Source organism: Eleutherodactylus coqui, chromosome 9 (assembly GCF_035609145.1).
Source record: "Eleutherodactylus coqui strain aEleCoq1 chromosome 9, aEleCoq1.hap1, whole genome shotgun sequence".
In the NCBI taxonomy this organism is placed as follows: Eukaryota; Metazoa; Chordata; class Amphibia; order Anura; family Eleutherodactylidae; genus Eleutherodactylus; species Eleutherodactylus coqui.
This window is the reverse complement of record NC_089845.1, coordinates 16,853,913-16,876,755: the sequence shown is the minus strand read 5'-3', so window position 1 is coordinate 16,876,755 and position 22,843 is coordinate 16,853,913. Positions and strand designations below refer to the sequence as shown.

The following is a 22,843-nucleotide window of genomic DNA, read 5'->3' as shown; positions in this document are numbered from 1 at the left end:
CACAATATCATTAACTTCCAGCTGTCATTCAATAAGAAGCCTTATCAGGGAGCGACAAAGAAACTAAACTTTAGTAAAGCAAAATTTGATCAGCTCAGAACTACTATCAGTAACATTAAATGGGACAACATCCTCAAAAATATCCGTACAGAGAACAAATAAGAAAAGTTCAAAAACATCCTAACCACCTCATGTGAGCAGTTCATACCCTTTAAAAACAAAAGAACTACAAGTAGAAGGAAACCATTGTGGCTCGACAAGACTGTAAGGGAGGCAATAAATGAAAAAAAGAAAGGATTTAAACTGTTAAAACAAGAAGGCAGTGAAGAAGCGATAAAATCGTACAGGGGGAAAAAAACTAATTATGTAAAGAAAAGGTCAGAATTGCTAAGGAGGAGGCAGAAAGACTGATCGCCAAAGAAAGTAAAAATAACCCTAAACTTTTCAACTATATTAGCAGTAAAAGGATTTGCACTGAGGGCACAGGCCCTTTAACAAATAATACAGGAGAGATCGTAGAAGACAATGGGGGGGAAGGCAGACCTATTAGTTTCTTTTCAAGCGTATTCACGAATGAAAAGGAAATGTCACATGAGATGCAGGGGAACAAACCGAACACCTCGCAAAATATTACATACCTAACGCAGGAGGAAGTGCGGAACCGGTTAAAGAAGATTAAAATCTATAAATCGCCAGGCCCAGATGGAATACAACCAAAGGGTACTAAGGGAACTAAGTGATGTGATAGCTAGACCGCTATATCTAATATTTATGGATACTATAATGATCGGGGTTATACCATTGGATTGGCGCATTGCCAATGTAGTTCCAATATATAAAAAGGGGTCCAAAAGTGAGCCTGGTAACTACAGGCTGGTAAGTCTCACTTCAGTAACTGGAAAAATATTTTAGGGATTTCTGAGAGACGCGATCAAATAATACCTCAAGAAGAACAACGGAATAACTCCCCACCAGCATGGGTTCATGAGAGGTCGATCATGTCAGACCAATCTGATCAGCTTCTACGATGAAGTAAGCTCTAGGCTGTACCTGGGAGTATTTGACACCGTGCCGCATAAGAGGCTGATATATAAAATGAGACAGCGCGGATTGGGTGAAAACGTGTGTAATTGGGTTAAGAATTGGCTCAATGATAGAAAGCAGAGGGTGGTAATAAATGGTTCATACTCTGATTGGACCACAGTCGCTAGCGGGGTGCCACAGGGTTCAGTATTAGGTCCCATTCTATTCAATATATTTATCAACGACCTGATAGAGGGACTGCACAGTAAAGTATCAATATTTGCAGATGACATAAAATTATACAATATAATTAGAGATGAGCGAACACGTTCGGCCCCGCCCCTTTTTCGCCCGAACACCGAACCTTGCGAACACTTCAGTGTTCGGGCGAAAAAGTTCGGGGGCCGCCGTGGCAGCGCGGGGGGGTGCGGCGGGGAGCGGGGGGGAGAGGGAGAGAGAGAGGGCTCCCCCCTGTTCCCCGCTACTGCCGCCCGCGCCGCCGCGCATCTCCCCGCCCCCCGGCGGCACCCGGACACTTACGCGCGAACACTGCAGTGTTCGGCAAAGCGGGTGTCCGGGTGCGGATGTGTCCGTAACGGACACGTTCGCTCATCTCTAAATATAATCAATGCAACGGAAGACAATGTACAGCTACAAAGGGACCTAGACAAGCTAGGGGCTTGGGCAGAAAAATGGCAAATGAAGTTCAATGTGGATAGATGTAAGGTTATGCATATGGGCAGGAGAAACGGGTGTCACCAATATACACTAAATGGGGCACTGCTAGGGAAAAGTGATATGGAAAAAGACATGGGGGTACTAGTGGATTGTAGACTTAACTGGAGTAACCAATGCCAGTCAGCTGCTGCAAGAGCTAATAAAGTGTTGGGGTGCATTAAAAGAAATATAGGGGCGAGGGACAAGAACATTATTCTTCCACTATATAAGGCACTTGTCAGGCCCCACATGGAATACTGCGTACAGTTCTGGTCACCGATGCTCAGGAAAGATGTTACAGTGCTTGAGGGGTTTCAAAGAAGGACAACTAAACTAATACATGGAATGAAGGGACTGGAATACCCAGAGAGGCATCAAAACTGGGATTATTCACCCTGGAAAAAAGACGGCTAAGCTGCGACCAAATAACCATGTATAAATACATGGGGGGACAATACAAGGATTTCTCCCAGGATCTCTTTACACCCAGGACTGTGACTGTAACAAGAGGGCATCTGCTACGTCTAGAAGAAAGCAGGTTTCATCACCAACACAGAAGGGGGTTCTTTACTGTAAGAGCAGTAAGACTGTGGAACTCTCCGCCTGAGGACGTGGTGATGGCAAAATCAATGGAGGAGTTTAAAAGGGAACTTAATGTCTTTCTGGAGTGGAAGGATATTACAGGATATAAATCTTAAATTAATTGTTAATCCGGGCATACAGGCAGGTAGGAACTATTAGGGGTTGATCCAGGGATTAGTCTGACTGCCATTAGGGAGTCGGGAAGGAATTTTTCCCCCAAAAGGGCTAATTACCTTATGCCTCTTGGAGTTTTTTGCCTTCCTCTGGATCAACATAGGAGGATAAACAGGCTGAACTAGATGGACATTGTCTTCATTCGGCCTTACAAACTATGTTACTTTAACCCCTTCCCACCCCAGGACGTACCGCTACGTCCTGGGAGCCTGGTACTTCCCGCAACAGGACGTACCGGTACGTCCTGGGGATAGCGCGAGATCACATATGATCCCGCGCTATCCCGCAGCGGGAGCCGGCTGTCAGTCACAGATGCCCCCCCCCCCCCCCCGCTGTTAACTCCCTCTGTGTCTCCGGCCAGCACTAGCGATGTCATCGCGAGAGCCCCGCCTGTCACCATGGCAACAGGACGCCAGACACTGGCGTCCTGTATTGCCTATGCCTATGATCGCTGTATAAGCGATAAGGCATGGCAGAGCAGTAGCTCTGCCATGCCTTATGACAGCGATCATAGGCACAGTGCTGCAAGTCCCTCAGAGGGACTCAAATAGTGTAAAAAAGAAAAGAAAAATGTAAAAAAAACCCTTTTATGCTTTTTCTAATATTAGCATAAAAAAGGTTAAAAAAAAATGAAAACCCCACTTATTGGGTATTGACGCGTCCATAACGACGTGTACAAAAAGTTGAACACGCTTTTTATTTTGTATGGCAAAAAGTGTAGCAAAAAACGCTAGAAAACAGAGGCAATGTGCTAATTTTTAATATTTTGCCTCCCAAAAAATGCAATAAAAGTGATCAAAAAAGCCGTACATTCCCCAAAATGGAACCAACAAAAACTACAGCTCGTCTCGCAAAAAATAAGCCTTCATAGAGCTCCGTACATAGAAAAATAAAAAAGTTACAGGACTTTGAATGCAGCTATAGAGAGAAAAAAATTTTCCAAAAAAAAGGGGTTTTATTGCAAAAAAGTGTAAAACCTAAAAAAAAATATAAGAATTTTGGTATCGTTGTAACCGTACCAGCCCGCAGAAAAAATTTAGTGTGTCATTTATGCTGCATGATTAACGCTGTAAAAAAAAAAAAAAATCTGGCAGAATTGATGCGTTTTCTCTCCCTGTTATCATACAAAAAATAATAAAAGTTTTAGAATATAGTCAAATGTACCCAAAAGTGGCACCGATAAAAACTACAGCTCGCCACGCAAAAAACAAGCCCTTATAAGGCCGTGTCCACGGAAAAATAAAAAAGTTATGGCTTTTGAAATATGGAGATGAAAATCTGCCAAAAATCGCTTGGTCCTCAACGCAAAAATAGGCCGTGTCATTAAGGGGTTAAGCACCCGACAGTTGACCCATGTAAAAGAACCCTTGGTATCGCCGTAATTGTACTGATCGGCATAATACATTGAACATGCTCTTTTTACCGGACCATGCATGTTATAAAAACAAGATTACGCCAAAAAATGGTGCATTTGCTTTGTTTTTTAGTTTCACAAGTCGTATTAAGTACGATTTAAACATTTAAGAATGTTTTGAAGTTTTTTATGACATTATACCACTGAAAAACACAACTTGACCCACAAGAAACAAGCCCTTATATGGCCATGTTGACAGAAAATTAAAAGTTATGGGTCTTGAAAGGTGGGGAGGGATAAAATGAAACCCCAAAAAGTATCAGGTCTTCAAGGTGTTAAAACTATCTCTGCTCTGGAGGGCCACATAAAAACACAGCTCCCTATTTTAAGGGAGCCTGTACCCATGTCATGCTGCCTATGGTTAGGGCTGCATAAAGTTCATTACCGCTTCCTGTTAAGAGTGGCTTCAGACAATGGTTTCTATAGGGGACAAAAAGAGTGTATTTAAAAAAAAAAAAAACACCCAAAAAAACACAAGAAAATCGTAACACAAGTGGTTAATAAAGCACAGTATCTTCTTCAGGGGCTCATCTGATTGGCTGTTATGGCCACTCTTTCTGAGGCAGGTTTGATACAGAAGGGCTATATTTCTCATGATTTGTTGTAACATTGTCGCCTTATGTAGTTACAGCGACGGCTTCGATGTACCTTTGCCCCCCTTTGTCTGGTTAAATAGGTTTCTTTCTTGGGTACAGAACTAACCTGTTTAGACAGGTTGTATTTTCTCCCAGTCTACCTTGGCAAAAATATTTATTTAACAGCAAACATGCCGCGTTCCTTGAGATAATCATCTTTATTTGTATAGCGCCAACTTTGGCCCAATGTCCGCAGGCAGATTTGATTTTCGGATCCGCACGGGGTCACCCTCGCGGAAGATCCACAATTCAAAGTGCCCACAGGGAGGCCTTGGCATCCGCAACTAAACTTAAGCATGCGGATTTGATTTGCGGACCATTTGGTGCGGAAAACAAATCGCTGTAAACTTGGATTACAAGTCAATGGGTGCCGACGATCTGCAGGGCATCCGCAAATACAATTGTGGATTCACTACGGATTTGGAGGTTAAAATCAATTAGTTGGGTTGGCCGAGGGCTGGGAGGTGGGGTTACTGATTTTTTTTCGTGCAGATGATCTCCCGCAAATGGTTTCCGCAGGTCTGAGGAAATCCGCATGTGGAATCGGATTCGCTCGTGGACATGAGGCCTTATTCCACAGAGTTTCCAAAGCAGTATGACAATTACATGTTGTAGTCCATTATCTCTGAGACAGACGGGGTGGGGGTGAATATAGGAGGTACAGGGGCAGGAGATGAGGGTAACACAAACAGTACGGAAATAACATGTGGTATCTAGTTATTAGGAATCAAAATAGGGGGGAGGGGGAGCTACAGGGGCCGAAAATGTATACAATAGGCAAAGTGGAAAGTGTGGTGAGCCATAGGGAGGGGCAGGGAGTGGGGGATTGGTATGCCTCCCTAAAGAGGTGCGTCTTTAACCCCTTCCCGCCACACAGCTTAACTGTATGTCCGGGCAGAGGGGTCTTTGACGTAACGGGATGTACAGTTACGCCCTGAGGATAGCAAGAGATCTCGCGGGAGCCGGCTGTCACTGAGAGCCGGCCTCCCACTGCAACAGCGGGGGTGCATCAGAGCAGCAAAATAAGTTATAGGACTTTGAATGCAGCGATTTAGGGGGGAAAAAAAATCCAAAAAAAGGGGTTTTATTGCAGTGGAAAAACATTTAAAAAAAAATGAATCTTGCTATCGTTGTAACTGTACCGACCCGCAGAAAAAATGGATTGTGTCATTTATGCTGCATAATGAACGCTGTAAAAAAAAATCTATGGCAGAGTTGATGTTTTCTCTTCCTGCTATGATAAAAAATAAGTTTTACAATATAGTCAATGTACCCAAAAATAGCACCAATAAAAACTACAGTTCGCCACGCAAAAAACAAGCCCTTATACGGCCGCGTTGACGGAAAACTAAAGTTATGACTTTTGAAAAATGGAGATAAAAATCCGCCAAAAATCGTTGCGTCCTTAAGCCCAAAATAGGCCATGTCCTTAAGGGGTTAAGGAGCATCTGAAGTTCCATGTGTCTGGGATTGTCCGGGTGTTTTGGGGTAGAGCGTTCCAGAGGCTCAGTGCTGCTCTAGAGAAGTCCTGCAGGCGAGCATGTGAGGATCAAATTAGAGGGGCGTTTAATCTAATTGTGTTGGCTGATCGGAGTTTGCGGGATGGGTGATGTATAGACAGGAGGGGGGCGATGTGTGGTGGTGCGGCGCCATGGTGAGCTTTGTGGGTAAGGAGTTTGAATTGAGTTCTGTAATGGATAAGCGGCCAGTGCAGCGACGGGCATAGTGCGGAGGCATCTGAGAATCTGGCTGCTGCATTTAGTATAGATTGGAGAGGGGAGAGTCTGGAGCGTGGGGGGCCAATGAGTAGTGAGTTGCAGTAATCTAGTCTGGAGTGGATGAGGGCGACCACGAGTGTCTTTAACGTGTCCGTGGTTCGGATTGGATGGATTTTAGCAATATTTCTGAGGTGCAGGTGACCTGTTCGGGGTAGAGATTGGAATTGGGGGGGGTAAAGGAGAGGTCAGAGTCCAGTGTGACCCCAAGGCAGCTGGCATGCTTTATGGGGGTTATGATGATGCCAGACACTGGAATGGAGATATTGAGGGGAGGTCGGTTGGAAGGCGGGAAGACAAAGTCAGTTTTTGAGAGGTTATGTTTGAGAAAAAGGGAGGACATAGTGTTAGAGACAGCAGACAGACAGTCGGTGATATTTTGGAGGAATGGTTCAGGGATCTCGTGGGAGGAGGTGTATAGCTTCGTGTGAGCGTAGAGATGGTGTTGGAGGCCGAATCTGCGGATGGTTTGTCTAATTGAGGCAGTATAGATAGAGGTGAGAAGAGGACCAAGGAATGAGCCCTGGGGTACCCCAACAGCGAGGGGAAGTGGAGCGGAGATAGAACCAGCAAAGGAAACACTGAAAGAGCGATCAGAGAGGTAGGAGGAGAACCAGGAGAGAGCAGTGTGCTTTAGACCAATAGAGCGAAGCATAGTGAGAAGGAGGTCATGGTCAACAGTGTCAAATGCAGCAGACAGGTCAAGGTGGATCAGTAGGGAGTAGTCATCGGCTGGTTTGATACTTTTGTGAGGGCAGTTTCAGTGGAGTGTCGGGGGTGGAAGCCGGACTGGATGGGGTTGAGGAGAGAGTTATCAGAGAGAAAGCATGTGAGGTGGGAGTAGACCAGACGTTCTAGTAATATGGAGATGATGGGTGGGTAGTTGGCAGCATCGGTTGGGTCAAGGGTTGCTTTTTAGCAGAGGGGATATGATGGAGTGTTTGAGTAAGGAGTGAAAATACCAGCGGTCAGAGAGAGGTTGCAGATGGTGATGAGGTGCGTAAAGATAGCCAGAGAGAGGGATCGGAGGAGGTGAGAGAAGAGGGTCACTAGCGCAGGTGATGGGGCTAGCAGTAGAAAGCAGCCTGGAGACTTGAGATCTAGAAAAGTACAAAACTTTGGGGTTACAAAAAGGCAACAATCGCTCTGGAGGAGCCGCCATGTCTAGATGTTACGCGCACAGACCATTGTCTTCTATTGGCACGGCGTAGCCCTTCCTTTTTATGGCTTGAACACTTGCCACCATGCTCATGTGATTTGATCGCTTGGTCGTTATGTAACAGATGTTCTTCCATATCTGCCATTCAGACATAATGAGATGAATTACATAATGTGGTACTTATGTCATTTTATATATGTACCCATTCATTCAATCTAGGGACACACATCAAAGCCAAATGCACTTCAGTTGCAAACACTACTTGCAGTCCCTGTGGTCCTAACGAATACATGAGCGTTTGGAATGAAGATTGGAAATGCACACGTCACGTGGTCTGTGATTCAGGTAGGTGAGGGTTGTCACAAGCCTTTACCTTTGTAACATTTGTGTCATTATCTTTATCCTATTCGGTAGTTGTGTGGTACTCTTTACCTCCTAACGCTCCGGGACGTACATTTACATTATGGAGGTTCAGGGTGTGTATGGAGGGGGATCGGGGGTCGATCATGCTCCATATAATGCGGGTGCTGGCTGTGTCTTAAAGCCAACACCCGCCCTACAATAGCCTTGATCAGCAGCGCCACTGATCGGGGCTGTTAACCCTTTAAATGCTGCCGTAATGCTGACAGTGGCATTTAAATGACCCGATGTTAAGGTATCCTGAACGGCCCCCGCAGTGAGATGATGTGTGGTTGCTTTGGCAGCTGGGTGCCTTCTGAAAGCCCCCAGGGCTGACATTGCAGACTGCCTATCAAGCCATGGCTGTGGCATCGGTTAATAGAATGCCTGTCCAAACGTGGTATAATGTAATACTATGGCATCACATCATACTGCAGGAGCGATCAAACCATCGCAGGTTCATGTCCTCTGTGGAGATTTTAAAAAATGTAAAAACCAGTTTGAAAAAGTATAATTATTAAAAAAAATAAAAGGTGATAAAAGTTTTAAAAAAACAACAACTTTTGCTATACGTATAATAAACTATTTTGTTGTGTTGCTGTGTCTTTATAGCTTACCGTAGCTATCCTTGTACATCTCCAGCTATTAATAAGCTCACAAGATTTGGCTTGAGTTTTTTTGATTTGTCACCTCTGCTGACATCTAGTGGCCAGTAGGAAAATAGTCATGTATAGATCAGGCTTCAACACGTGTCTAATTTCAAAAATATCGTAACAACTCCGCCTTCAGTAATATTTCATCTAGGACATCTTACAAAGCTCTGGTCAGTTCCACTGTTCTAAAGCCATGTAATTATTTCACAAGGTTATATAGAGACCGCTATATGCTGTGAGGTCTCATCCATCTAGTGCCATGCCCCATTCTTCAGTCATGAATGTGTGGATAGACTGCAGGGTCTAATAAGCAGCCTTCCCATGCAATCCTGTAATGCAGATTCTAGGGTTACTAAACCTTCATACATATTATAACTACATACAAGTCTCAATACTATTTGATCACAAACGTACTCCAAAACTGCGAGCGTCATTGGGCCCCTGGGCTGCAACGCCTCCAAGTTAACAGAAGAGACTTCTAGATGTAATAAACGTCTACTTTTTTCAGTTTCAGTATATTCCTCGCTCGGCTCCTCTTAATGCGTTCCTTGTGGCGCTCGGTGTAGAGAGAACGGCTCATAATTTACACAAAGAATAATCGCACTCCTCCAAACTGTATTACACACAGTACTGTGCAAAAGTTTTGGGCAGGGGTGGATAAAGGCTTCAAAACAAGACAGCGTTCAACAAAGGCTTATTCACACGGCCATATTTGCGCAAGCAAAACATAGAGAGTATAACCTGTTGATTTCAATGGGTTCAGTCACATTTCCATTTTTTGCATTTCTCTCACGCACAAAAAAAAAATAGAGCATGCTCCATTTTCTTTGCACCAAATAGCCTTTTAAATCAGGACGAGGGTGTTGGGTGCGCATATAAACAGGCCCTGCGTGTGCAAAAAAGTACAGGACAATGCCAAGGGTTTTTTTTAATCAATTAACAAACTGCAAAGTGAATAAATAAAAAAGAAATCTAATTGAAATCAATATTTGGCGTGACCATCCTCTGTCCTCTAAACAGCAGCAATTTTTCTAGGTACAGTTGCACACTGTTTTTGAAGGAATTCAGCAGGAAGGTTGTTCCAGACCTCTTGGAGAACTAAGCACAGATCTTATATGGATATCTGCTTCTTTTTCTGCTTGCAATCCCAGACATGTATATAGTGCATCAAAACAGTTACAGGAACACTTACTTTTCAGACCATTTCTGCTCATCCACTAGTTTGTGTTAGTCTCATTATTTCTGTAATATACTTTCATTAAAAATGTTGTTGCTGTTGTCTCCCTTCCAGCTTCTCTGCAATCCACTTTGTGATTAAGTACATAGCAACAGGGGGGGGGGGGGCTTTCTTCACAGGCAGCTCCCCTGCACTCAGGGGCTGCAGACTGACAGATCTGCAGACTCTGTGATAATGATCTCTGCCTCTCCCACTGTTAACGCCCATTTAGACAATGATTATTGCTTAAAATTTGCTTTGTCTTTTGAGCGATAATAGTTGTGTGTAACTGCACTGATATCGTGCAGTTTTTGTTAACCAGTCACTGATCGTTGTCTTTCAGACAACGATGAGCCTTATCAGGGATTCACAGCGGGATACAGCTGATACTATTGTTTCAGCTGTATCCTGCTCCCAGAACACAGGCAGGATATGAAGAACGCAGCTGTCCGTCTGTTCTTCATACACCACTTTGAGCGCTCACCCCGCTTGTCTTCTGCATCCCCCGCTCAACGTTTGAGCGCTCACCTTGCGCTGTAAATGCACACAACGATTATCGCTCAAAAGACCTCTTTTGAGCAATAATCGTTGTCTAAACCAGGCGTTACTGCATGCAGGATCTTTGTTCAGGGCACCCAAATAGATGTCCAGAGAATCCAGCGAACATCTGAACAGCGCCTTAAACATTTTAACACCTGCGAATTCATTTTTACAAATATTTTTCGATGTTCGTCTCCACGCAGTATTTGTATATCTGTACGTGTTATTGAACTTTGTGTTCTGTTAGATTCATATGAAGTTACATTTATACATAAGGCACTTCTCTTCTGGCAGGGAAGGCTTTGCGCGAGTCTTATAAGGGGAACAGTACCTACCCTCGGGAGTGTGAGTGCACTGAAGGATACCACTTCGATATGAAACAAGATATATGTATGGAGAACGTCAAGTGTCCGCCAGGATCGGGGGTGCAGTTACCAGGTGACTATCGTAGGTGACACTAATGGTGGTCTTTATGTTGTGGGGGAAGCATTTTCATAAAGACCTTCTTGTCATCTGCGCTGTACAACCACATTACTAGTAGGCTTTACTGACACAATGCAGGCGTCTTACAATCTGATCTTATTTCCCTACAGTCCAATCAAATAAAAATACCGTCTGCATACCGTGTCCTGTGGGATATTTTTCCAACTCTTCATCCGCCACAGATGCGTGCACTCGCTGGTCCAAGTAAGTCACTCACATTGTAGCTGAACATGTCATTACCAGAAAGTGTGTCCTAAAGGGGTTTTGTCATTAAAGACTGCACTTCACACTTCCGCTATTCTGCCCTGCCCAGCATAAGCTGTGATAGACTAAACACATAACACCTTTATTTTATTTAAAAATTTTAACTGGTCTCAGTTTCTCCTCTTCATAATCTTGTTTGCATCTGCCGCACTTCCTCCATTCGGTTGCGTGGAGGCGTCAGTGTGTGAACGGTTGCGTGCAGGCGTCAGTGTGTGAGCGGTTGCATGCAGGGGGCAGCGTGTGAGCGGTTGCATGCAGGGGGCAGCGTGTGAGCGGTTGCATGCAGGGGGCAGCGTGTGAGCGGTTGCGCAGAGGGGGCAGCGTGTGAGCGGTTGCGTGCGAGTCAGTGTGTGAGCGGTTGCGCGTGAGTGTCAGTGTGTGAGCGGTTGCGCGTGAGCATCAGTGTATGAGCGGTTGCGCAGAGGCGGTAGCGTGTGAGGGGAGTGTGAACAAATCTATCTTCATTACTTCCACAAGTATATTGTAGATCCCCATTAGGATGAGCTCCATGCCTGGCAATGCCATCCAGTGTGCTACTTGTGCAATGTATGCCGTCCTTGATCAGCCGATCGGGGGTGCATACTGTTGTGCAAGATGCGTGCACGTCGCACATTTAGAAGCCCAAATCCTGGATCTAAATGGGCAACTGGCAACACTGAGATCCATTGACATCATGGAAAGGAGTTTGGTGCTCACTGAGCAGGCACTCGCTGGGGTAGAGGCGGGGGCGGATGATAGTACGGAAGAGCAGGAGGAGCAGGCAAGAAGCTGGGTGACAGAAAGAAGGAGGGATAGAGGGAAGAGAACCAGGGCGGCTAGTCCTGAACTGGCACAACCCAACAAGTTTGCAAGGTTGGCAGATGAGGGGGATGCCATTACAGAGCCAGCACCACTGCAGCACGACACGCCCTCTGAACGCCAGAGAGATGACTGCTCCAGTGAGATGGGGACGGGGAGCGCAGGGCAGGCTAGACAGGTCCTAGTGGTAGGGCAATCTGCCATAAAGACCGGGATTGTCGAACGGTGTGTTGGTTTTCTGGCACTCGAGTTCGACACATCGCGGATCGGATTGACCGATTACTGGGAGGGGCTGGTGAGGATCCAGCGGTCATGGTGCACGTTGGCACCAATGAACAAATTAGAGGTCAATGGAGGGCCCTCAAAAATGATTTCAGGGACCTAGGGTCCAAGCTTAGGTCGAGGACCTCCAGGGTAGTTTTCTCGGAAATACTACCTGCACCTAAAGCCACATTAGAAAGGCAGCAGGAACTTAGGGAGGTAAACAAGTGGCTCCGGAGTTGGTGTAAGAAGGAGTGATTTGGGTTCCTGAGCTGACTTTGCTGTCGGCTACAGGCTCTATCTTAATGGGGAGGGTGCAGCTGTGCTGGGGGATAAGATGGCTAGAAGGCTGGAGGAGTGTTTAAACTAGGGACTGGGGGGAGGGCAAAAAGAGAAATAGTGGGGTAGCCAGTGTAGCTAGCGACCTGGGTCTAAGAAATGGGAATGGGGGTCGAGCAGGGGGGGGGGGGTTAGTACAGTTAGAAATGTGAGGTCAGCCATTAGTACGAATAGCAACAAAACGAATTTAAAAAACAAAAATAACGATATCAATTGTATGACCACAAATGCACGAAATCTGATTGGTAAAGTGGGTGAGCTTGAAGCAAGAATGACTGATGAGAGTTATGATATAGTTGGAATAACGGAAACATGGCTTGATGATAAGTGTGATTGAGCGGCGAATTTACAGGGGTACAATCTCTTCAGAAGAGACAGAAGGAACCAGAAAGGGGAGGGGTATGTCTGTACGTCAAATCGAACTTAAATCCGAGACTATGGGATGATATAGGTGTAGGAGACGAACAGGTGGAATCTCTGTGGGTAGAAATACAGGGAAGAAAAAATAACAAAATCCTGATAGGGGTTTTCTATAGACCACCAAAAGCAACAGAACAAAATGAAAACTTACTATTAAGGCAGATAGAAGAGGTGTCAAACCGCAATGAAGTAATTATAATGGGGGACTTTAATTATCCGGATATAATATGGGAAGACGAAACCTGCAAATCTCACAGGGGTGATAAGTTTTTGAGAGTAATTAAAGATAATTATCTGAACCAACTTGTGCGGGAGCCAACTAGAGGGAGCGCCATTCTGAACCTAGTACTAACTAACAAACCAGACCGAATAAAGGGGGTGCAGGTTGAGGGGCACTTGGGGAACAGTGACCACAATATAATCAACTTCCAGCTGTCAATCAATAGGAAGCCTTATCAGGGAGCGACAAACAAACTAAACTTTAGTAAAGCAAAATTTGATCAGCTTAGAACATTACATTAACATTAAATGGAACAACATCCTCAAAAATGCCAGTACGGAGGACAAATGGGAAAAGTTTAAAAGGATCCTAATCACCTCATGTGAGCAGTTCATTCCCTTTAAAAATAAAAGAAACTCAACTAAAAGGAAACAAATGTGACTCGACAAGACGGTAAGAGGGGCAATAAACGAAAAAAAGAAAGCGTTCAAACTACAAAAGCAGGAAGGCAGTGAAGAAGCGCTAAAATCATACAGGGAAAAAAACAAAATATGCAAAGATAGGATCAAAATTGCCAAGGAGGAGGCGGAAAGACTGATGGCCAAAGAGAGCAAAAACAACCCAAAACTATTTTTCAACTATATTAACAGCAAAAGGATTTGCAGGGAGAGCACTGGCCCTTTAACAAATAATGCAGGGGAAATCATTGAAGATGATGGAGGGAAGGCAAATCTATTAAATAGTTTCTTTTCAAGCGTATTCACAAACGAAAAGGAAATGCCACACAAGATACAGGGGAATAAAAGGAACCCCTCACAAAGTATGTCATACTTAACGCAAGAGGAGGTGTGGAACCGATTAAAGAAGATTAAAATCGATAAATCGCCAGGCCCAGATGGAATACACCCAAGGATACTAAGGGAACTAAGTGATGAGATAGCTAGGCCGCTATATCTAATATTTGTGGATACTATCAAGACCGGGGTTGTACCATTGGATTGGCGCATTGCCAACGTGGTTCCAATTTACAAAAAGGGGACCAAAAGTGAGCCTGGCAACTACAGGTTGGTAAGTCTCACTTCAGTAATGGGAAAACTTTTCGAGGGGATTCTGAGGGACTCCATTGATGAGCACCTCAAGGAGAACAAGGGAATAACTCCTCACCAGCATGGATTCATGAAGGGTCGCTCATGTCAGACAAATCTGATCAGTTTCTATGATGAAGTAAGCTCTAGGCTGGACCTGGGAGAGTCTATTGACCTTGTATATCTGGACTTCTCTAAAGTGTTTGACACTGTGCCACAAAATAGGCTAATATACAAAATGAGGCAGCTCAGACTGGGCGAAAACGTGTGTAAGTGGGTAAAAAATTGGCTCAATGATAGAAAGCAGAGGGTGGTAATAAATGGCTCATACTCTGATTGGGCCAAAGTCACTAGTGGGGTGCCACAAGGTTCAGTATTGGGCCCCATTCTGTTCAATATATTTATCAATGACCTGATAGAGGGACTGCACAGTAAAATATCAATATTTGTAGATGACACAAAATTATACAATATAATCAATGCAACGGAAGACAATGTACAGCTACAAACGGACCTGGACAAGCTGGGGGCTTGGGCAGAAAAATGGCAAATGAAGTTCAATATTGATAAATGTAAGGTTATGCACATGGGCAGGATAAACGGGTGTCACCAATATACACTAAATGGGGTACTGCTAGGGAAAAGTGATATGGAAAAAAACCTGGGGGTATTAGTGGATTGTAGACTAAACTGGAGTAAGCAATGCCAGTCAGCAGCTGCAAAAGCTAATAGAGTCTTGGGGTGTATTAAAAGAGGTATAGGGGCGAAGGACGAGAACATTATCCTTCCATTATATAAGGCACTTGTCAGGCCTCACATGGAATACTGTGTACAGTTCTGGTCAGCGGTGCTCAGGAAAGATGTTACGGTATTGGAGGGGGTTCAAAGAAGGGCAACTAAACTAATACATGGAATGAGAGGACTGGAATACCCAGAGAGGCTATCCAAATTGGGACTATTTACTCTAGAAAAAAGAAGGTTAAGAGGCGACCAAATAACTATGTATAAACACATGAGGGGACAATACAAGGATCTCTCCCAGGATCTGTTTATACCCAGGACTGCAACGGTAACAAGAGGTCATCCGCTGCGTTTAGAGGAAAGCAGGTTTCATCACCAACATAGAAGGGGATTCTTTACTGTTAGAGCAGTTAGACTGTGGAACTCTCTGCCTGAGGACGTAGTGATGGCAAAATCCTTAGAGGAGTTTAAAAGGGGACTTAATGTCTTTCTGGAGAGGAAGGATATTATAGGCTATAAATCTAAGATTATTTGTTAATCCGGGTATACAGGCAGGTAGGAACTATTAGGGTTGATCCAGGGATTAGTCTGATTGCCATTAGGGAGTCGGGAAGGAATTTTTCCCCAAAAGGGCTAATTGGCTTCTGCTCTTGGGGTTTTTTGCCTTCCTCTGGATCAACAAAACAGGAGGCTAGACAGGCTGGACTAGATGGACATTGTCTTCATTCAGCCTTACAAACTATGTTACTATGTAATTCCCAGGAGTACTAGCGCTGGAGAGCTACGTCCGCCCATCTCCCTATTCTGCAGTGCAGACTGATTGTGCCGCGAGTGCGCATCGCTTTTCTGCGCATGCCCAGTGTTTGACAGACTGCTGAGGATTTGGCATTTCCGTCCAGGGAACAAATGCTAGGGCACTAGTGACACAACGTACATTGCCCTGGCCAGACGTACAAGGCCGTGAATTACTCAACCTCAGCAGAAGTGTCAGATTCAGTATTCGGAACAGTCACGTGATCAGTGGGAATCTAGGGGTCAGGAAAACATTAGGAATGAGAGGACCTGTTAAGGAAACTGACTGGGAAGAAATAGGTAAGTACAGTCAAACCTCTACTTTCGCTGTCTTCTCCTTTTTCCGGTTTCCAGTTTCGCCAATTTTTTTTAGCCAGGATTATGTCTCCAGTTTTGCTGGCTGCTTCTAGTGTCGCCGGCATCCCTGACCCTCGCAGCTCTCCAGGCACTCTGGCAGGCTTCTGTGTCAGCTTCAGCGTTGAAACGCCCTTCTCTTCATGGCAACGTGGGTTGAATACCCCTCCTCCCGGAAGAGAATGCGGTGATTGGCTCAGGAGCACCGTGGCTCAGCCAATTGCAGCCGGCGCTTGATGACCCATTCAGTGTCTTTTTTTTTTTTCATGTAGTGCAGTTATGGCTTATTTTCAGGGTAGGGCTTCTATTTCAAACTCCACCACGCCCATCCGAAAATTAGAATGTCTAGAACGAATTAATTGGCTTTACATATGTCAAAAATCTCATCCACACGGGGCGGTCAATCCGTCGCGGCAAATCTGGCGCTGCGGTACGGATTCCCAGGACACAGCATGTCCTTTCTTTCTTTTTTTACATTGCGGCCTCGCTCCTTTCCATGGAAGACCCGGACGCAACAGAAAAGCATGCGGTGAAGCCGCTCCAAAACCTGTGGCTAAGTGTCATGGGTTTTGAAGCTGCGCTTATCCCTCTCGAGACCTCGCAGTTTTTCGCTCCGGCAAAACTGTAAGATTTCTGTGGTGAAGCCGTCCCGTGGGAACCTAGCATTAGGCTGGTTTCACACTTGCGTTGGGGATTCTGTTTTTCTACTCCGTTCTGAGAGCAGGAAAGGGGAATCCCCGCTGCCGAACGGTTCAGTCTTTGCCCATCAGCCAGCACCGTGCTCCATTATTACATATTGCCTTCAGATATGTCTGTCTGTATACATGACAGACCCGCGATGAAGATCTGAAAGAACCCGGTGTGACAAATATGTAGTAGTAAGGATACTGTCTGGTGGTTGCTTTGTACATTCCTGTCATTGCATTCTGCGCTTTTCCTCTGATCCTGCTATCTTTATTTACTCTCCACTTGAGATTAATTACCCGTTTGATTCAGTTGAGATGTAGTTGTTGACTTTTCCTGCAGCTGCATTACTTTTCACTTATAAGAAGACAAGCTTATGGAGGGCATTATCCACTTAAAGGGGTTGTCCTGCGAAAGCAAGTGGGGTTATACACTTCTGTATGGCCATATTAATGCACTTTGTAATGTACATCGTGCATTAAATATGAGCCATACAGAAGTTATTCACTTACCTGTTCCGTTGCTAGCGTCGTCGTCTCCATGGTGCCGTCTAATTTCAGCATCTAATCGCCCGATTAGACGCGCTTGCGCAGTCCGGTCTTCTCCGTGTTGAATGGGGCCGCTCGTGCCGGAGAGCTGGTCCTCGTAGCTCCGCCCCGTCACGTGTGCCGATTCCAGCCAATCAGGAGGCTGGAATCGGCAATGGACCGCACAGAGCCCACGGTGCACCATGGGAGAAGACCCGCGGTGCATCGTGGGTGAAGATACCGGCGGCCATCTTACTACGGTAAGTAAGAAGTCACCGCAGCGCGGGGATTCGGGTAAGTACTAAACGGGTTTTTTTTTAAACTGATGCATTGGGTTTGTCTTGCGCCGAACGGGGGGCCTATTGACAAAAAAAAAACCCGTTTCGGCGCGGGACAACCCCTTTAATGGTTACTGACTCGGTGCTGTAAAGTTAAAGGGGTGGGAATGGTGCGGCGGTGAGTAGTTCCATTTTACATAGTGTGCTAGAGTGCTTAATTTCAGTAAGGCCGGATTCACATTTGCATGTGCAATACACAGTGAATAGAACACATTGATTTTTAATAGGTTCGTTTACATGTGTGTATTTTACTTGCAAAATTCTGTTGCACCAAAAATACACAGCGTGTTCCATCTTTCTGCGCACTTGCTCAGGGAAATAAACCTTATGGAACTAATTAGGCTTATTAGTCATGTCAGTGGATGAGACCGTGGCCACGTCCTTTTTTGCGCGTGTACAAAAAGTACAGTAGAGAATGCAGAAGGACACGCAAAAATGCAATGCGCATACGCTTGTGTGAATCCGGCCTGAGGGACTTTGTTCAGTGACCAAATCTTGACTCAATATAACAAACCCCAATCGACAAAAGCATGTTGATTGGCGCTAGTTTACATTACCTTTATGCAGCAAGCTGGAGTTCCATATGGTCTATTTCCCTGAGCAAATGCACAGGAAGATAGAACTCCAGTGGTTTATCCTAACTCAGGCCCAGTCATGGTGGTGGCTACTCTGCATAGAACGAAGGCCCACTCAGAAGACTGATTCCACAAATAGGGCTCGTGACCACAGTGGTAAAAGTTTTACGTGACGCCAGTGCCTCTGAGTATAATGTAATGATGAAATAAAAAGTCCAGACCCAAAGAACTTTCATAAAACCGTTGGCACATGGTTTGCTCAGTACTTGCAGAATTAACAAACAGTTCACAATTGGCAGATTTTCAAGCAATGATAACTTCAGCAGATTTCCTAATAAACGTAACAGGCATTGATTCAACTCTCTGTCTCCTTTCGGGAAGATGAGCTCGCCAGTCTAAGTTACCTGGGGGTTGTTCTGGATGGTTATTTGTGGAGAAGTGGAATGAAGCAGACTGTCTTTCTTTCTCGCCTAGACACGTTGCCTTCTTACCTAGCTGGGTTAAAATGCACTCACGATTACTGGGCCTGTCCTCCCCAAATCCACGGGGTCTTCCTTGGCTTATATTCTCATTTAGGCAGGGAGGATAAAGACTCTCCAATGGCTGTCTCCACGATGTATATTCCACCTCTTTCCCAGCGGGATCTCAACCTAATCTTGGGTTTAAACAAGCCAGTCTGAGCTAAGCACAAGTCAAACCTAGCCTAAGCTTGGCTCTTCACGAACTTCCTCTCTGACTACATTATTCTTCTCTCTCTTCTCCCTTACTGTAACCCCTCCCCCTAAACAATCCTGACCTAGACAGGGGCAACTGACAAGACACAGAGCAGGCTAGGGTGATCGGGGTACAGACATATACAAGTTGGTTGACACTGACCCCAAACAATGACTTTTTGGCGACCTGGGTAGGTCAACACACATAACTTAACACTAACGACAACACGAACATACGCACATGAGCAGATATAGGCACTCCACATGAGGTAGCTAAAAAAGTGCTGTGGGGGCCAAAACTCTGGGCCACTACCGTTACTCTGGTCAAAAATCAAATTTGTTCTCCCCTATTGAGCCTTTCACAATGGAGGATGTGCAGCTGACCAGTGAGTTTTTATATGCTTTCTGATGAAAAGCAATGATCAGCTGATGAAAGATGTTTTGCCGATTGTTTTTCCTGTTACACGATGTAAAAGGGCCTTAACTGTACAATACACAGCCACATACATGTTTACCATGGTTGCACTTTTCACATGAAAACCTTGCCAAAAAACTAATGTGTTACGGATTTCGGAATGTGGACCCACTGGGCTAACCAACCAGCCTGGCTTTTATACCAGGGTGACTGGCATGTGACCCCAGCAGACTGGAGTACCTACAGAAGGGTAACTGGCCTTAAGGTAAGCAGGGGGATGAAAGAGGCCCTGACTGCAAGCAGGGTAATCGCCCCCATAAGGACGGCCCTGTGCTGGAACCTAGGGCCTAAACAAAGTATGGTCCAGGCAGCATCAGATGTATCCAAAACATTTTCCTTATTCCTCCATAAAAAACTGGCCAGTTTTTTTTATTGAGGAATAAAGAAAATATTTTGGATACATGTAATGCTGCCTGGCCCATACTTTGTTTAGGATTTCTATTTTGGGTCATGATCCGGACCCAGGCTGGGCTTTGCAGTTTTTCTGTTACGGCACTCTGCCCCCCGAGCGCCAGTTGGGGTGCCCTGATCTCCCGCACCCCCACTGTCCCTGCCTACTTGCCTCGGCCCTGGCTAACCCCAGGCGGACAACTGGACGGCGGTCCCTGCCCTGGCTAGGGACCTGGCGACTGGCAAGCAGGAAACTACCTAATGGGGGGAACAGAGTGCCGACAGAGGAGGCAGATGAATCAGACCAACAAAACTTACAAGGCTGGAGATGGGACTCACAGGCAAACTGGCAGGGTGCTGGATAGCAACTAGTGCTGACTGGGCCAGACTAGATTAGAGGCAAACAGAACCAACACAAACAGACAGAGTAATAGGGGACCAGAGGGAGCTGACCGACAACTAGGGACTGGCTGAGGCGAACCGCAGACAGACTGGCTTGGTGCATGCAGAACCAATAACTGGCAGTGAGCTCACTTCACTGCCAGGCTTTTAACCACCAGGTTCCGCCCAGGGGCGGAGAGTGGGAGGAGGCAACTCCGCCCACTGCTGTATAAGAAGAACGGAGGAGGGCGGGCGGCACCCTACGGGCGGACACGCCCATGCCGCCGCCCACAGCTGCTGGGATAACCTCGACACAGGGCTCCAGGCCGCCGGAGCGACGCGCCACGCTGTATGGTAACATTACCCCCCCCCCTCTGACGGGGGACCTCCGGGCCCCCGGAAACTCGACCAGGCTTATCCAAAAGACGGCTGTGAAAACGCTGTACCAACCCGAGAATGTGACCCTCCCGAGCGGTCACCATGGACTGATCCTCAGGTCCATGACTTCGGTAGCCTGTGGCTGCCCCATTTCCTTCAGGGGCTCTCCTTTCTACATCTTCTTCAGGACCAACCGTTGACATATCGTCGTGTTTCAGGTTGTCTTCCGAGTCAATGCCCGAACGTTCACCACTATCTTTTGTCCCATCCTCGCTCCCAATGACGCTGCCTTCAAAATATGAGGCAACTCCAAATTTAAAATCACTGTCCTCTGAGCTATCATACTCCAAAAAACTCTTCCGGGGCCCCAAATATTGTAAGGTTCCTGTACCCCGGCGAGAATCCGGGATCTCCTGAGCCTCGTATTCAACTGCATCACAGACCAGGGTGGGCGGCGGGGGACCGGAGGTGGGCATCACCGAAGGGACAACAGGTTTCGACAACGACTTATGGAACCCCCTGCGACCCCTCCTTTTGCAATTTCCAGAGGACCGGTACTCCTTCTGTCCCCCCCTGTACGGCTCACATACCGACAGACTCTCCTCACAACGCAACTGCATACGAGACCCCACCTCTTTCTTCCGTCCCCTATGCAGGGCATCGGTGGCGACATCAGCAGCAGGGCAGGCGGACGGGGTTTGAAGGTAAGTGAGACCTCGGGGACTGAGTGCGGTATCGGCTGGGCAGGGAGGAAGGGAAGCGTGATGGCTATGGCAGGACGGCCCCCACTGGGTTAGCTCCCCAGTGGCCCAATCGAATTGGGGGTTGTGCAACACCAGCCACGGCATCCCTAGTATCATGTCTACCGACATTTTCTCCATTACCAGGAACGATAGACCTTCCGAATGGCGACCCCCCACCGTGAGTTGTAACACTGGGGTCCTCCATCGTACCAATCCCGAAGCAAGAGGAGTAGCATCAATGCTAGCAAAACGAATTGGCGTCTTTAGCGCCACAAATTCAGCCCTCAGGGGCTCAACGAGACGCATGCTTATCAGGTTAGCAGCTGCTCCGGAATCAATAAACGCCTGCCCTAGGCGGGAGAAGTTCCGGAATCTAACCTGGCAGGGTATCAGAAGTCTAGGACGTACCTGAGGTCCTAGGCGACCCTCCCTGCAATCGCCTAGGACTGGAAGTCTTTCTGCCGATTCAGACTGTGGACGCTGAGGCCTCCGGGGGCAGGTTATCACCCGATGTCCAGCTTTCCCGCAGTAGAGACAGAGATGATGTAATAACCGAATCCGGCGTCGCTCCTCGGGGTCCAGCAGGTCCAGTTCCATAGGTTCGGGAACAGAGACTGGTACGGACGGGGAGGGAACAGGACAAATTACCTCCCTGACTCTATGGGTCAGTCTATCTTGCTTCCCAGCCCTGAGCCTCCTATCTGCCTTCACTGCTAACTCCATAGCCTCCTTTAAGGACCCGGGAACGGGATGGGAGATCAACAGTTCTTTGACCGCGTCCGAGAGACCTTGCATAAAAACGTCTTTCAGGGCGCTATCGTTCCATGCAGTATCACCCGCATAGGGTCTGAAACTGGAGCAATAATCCTCCACACAAAGCGACCCCTGATGCAGCGCCAGCAACCGTGAAACCGCCAACCCCACTCTGTCCGGTTCATCGAAGATGCCCCCGAGTTCCTGAAAAAAGGAGTCCACCGAATGCAGGGAGGGGGAACCCTCGGGAATGGAAAAGGCCCAAGTCTGGGCAGAGCCCCGCAGCAGGGACATTATGAGCCCGACCCTCTGGACCTCCGAGCCGGAAGAGCGGGGACGCATCCGAAAAAACAGGCGACACGCCTGTTGAAAAACGAAAAACTTGTTCCTCTCCCCAGAGAACACCTCGGGAAGAGGGCACTTGGGTTCGGGACTGGTAACGGCATTCTGCTCCTGCGACAATGCCCACTGCTCCTGGGCCACCATGCGAGCTGACAAATCCCGGATCACCGGCACCAGGTCTTGCAACTGGTTTGCAAGGGAGCTGATCGCCGCCATGAAAAGAAAAACAGTATTTTAATGGCCAGTTATTATGTTACGGCACTCTGCCCCCCGAGCGCCAGTTGGGGTGCCCTGATCTCCCGCACCCCCACTGTCCCTGCCTACTTGCCTCGGCCCTGGCTAACCCCAGGCGGACAACTGGACGGCGGTCCCTGCCCTGGCTAGGGACCTGGCGACTGGCAAGCAGGAAACTACCTAATGGGGGGAACAGAGTGCCGACAGAGGAGGCAGATGAATCAGACCAACAAAACTTACAAGGCTGGAGATGGGACTCACAGGCA

General features: G+C 46.7%; 1 protein-coding gene across 1 annotated transcript in view; it reads left to right on the top strand.

Moving 5' to 3' along the window:
- TNFRSF11A (TNF receptor superfamily member 11a) overlaps positions 1-22,843 on the top strand; it is a 75,987-nt gene that overhangs the window by 38,928 nt on the left and 14,216 nt on the right. The window contains exons 3-5 of the mRNA XM_066579164.1: positions 7,699-7,824; positions 10,582-10,725; positions 10,881-10,974. Coding sequence (XP_066435261.1) covers positions 7,699-7,824; positions 10,582-10,725; positions 10,881-10,974 — 364 coding nt within the window. The remainder of the gene's footprint in view (positions 1-7,698; positions 7,825-10,581; positions 10,726-10,880; positions 10,975-22,843) is intronic.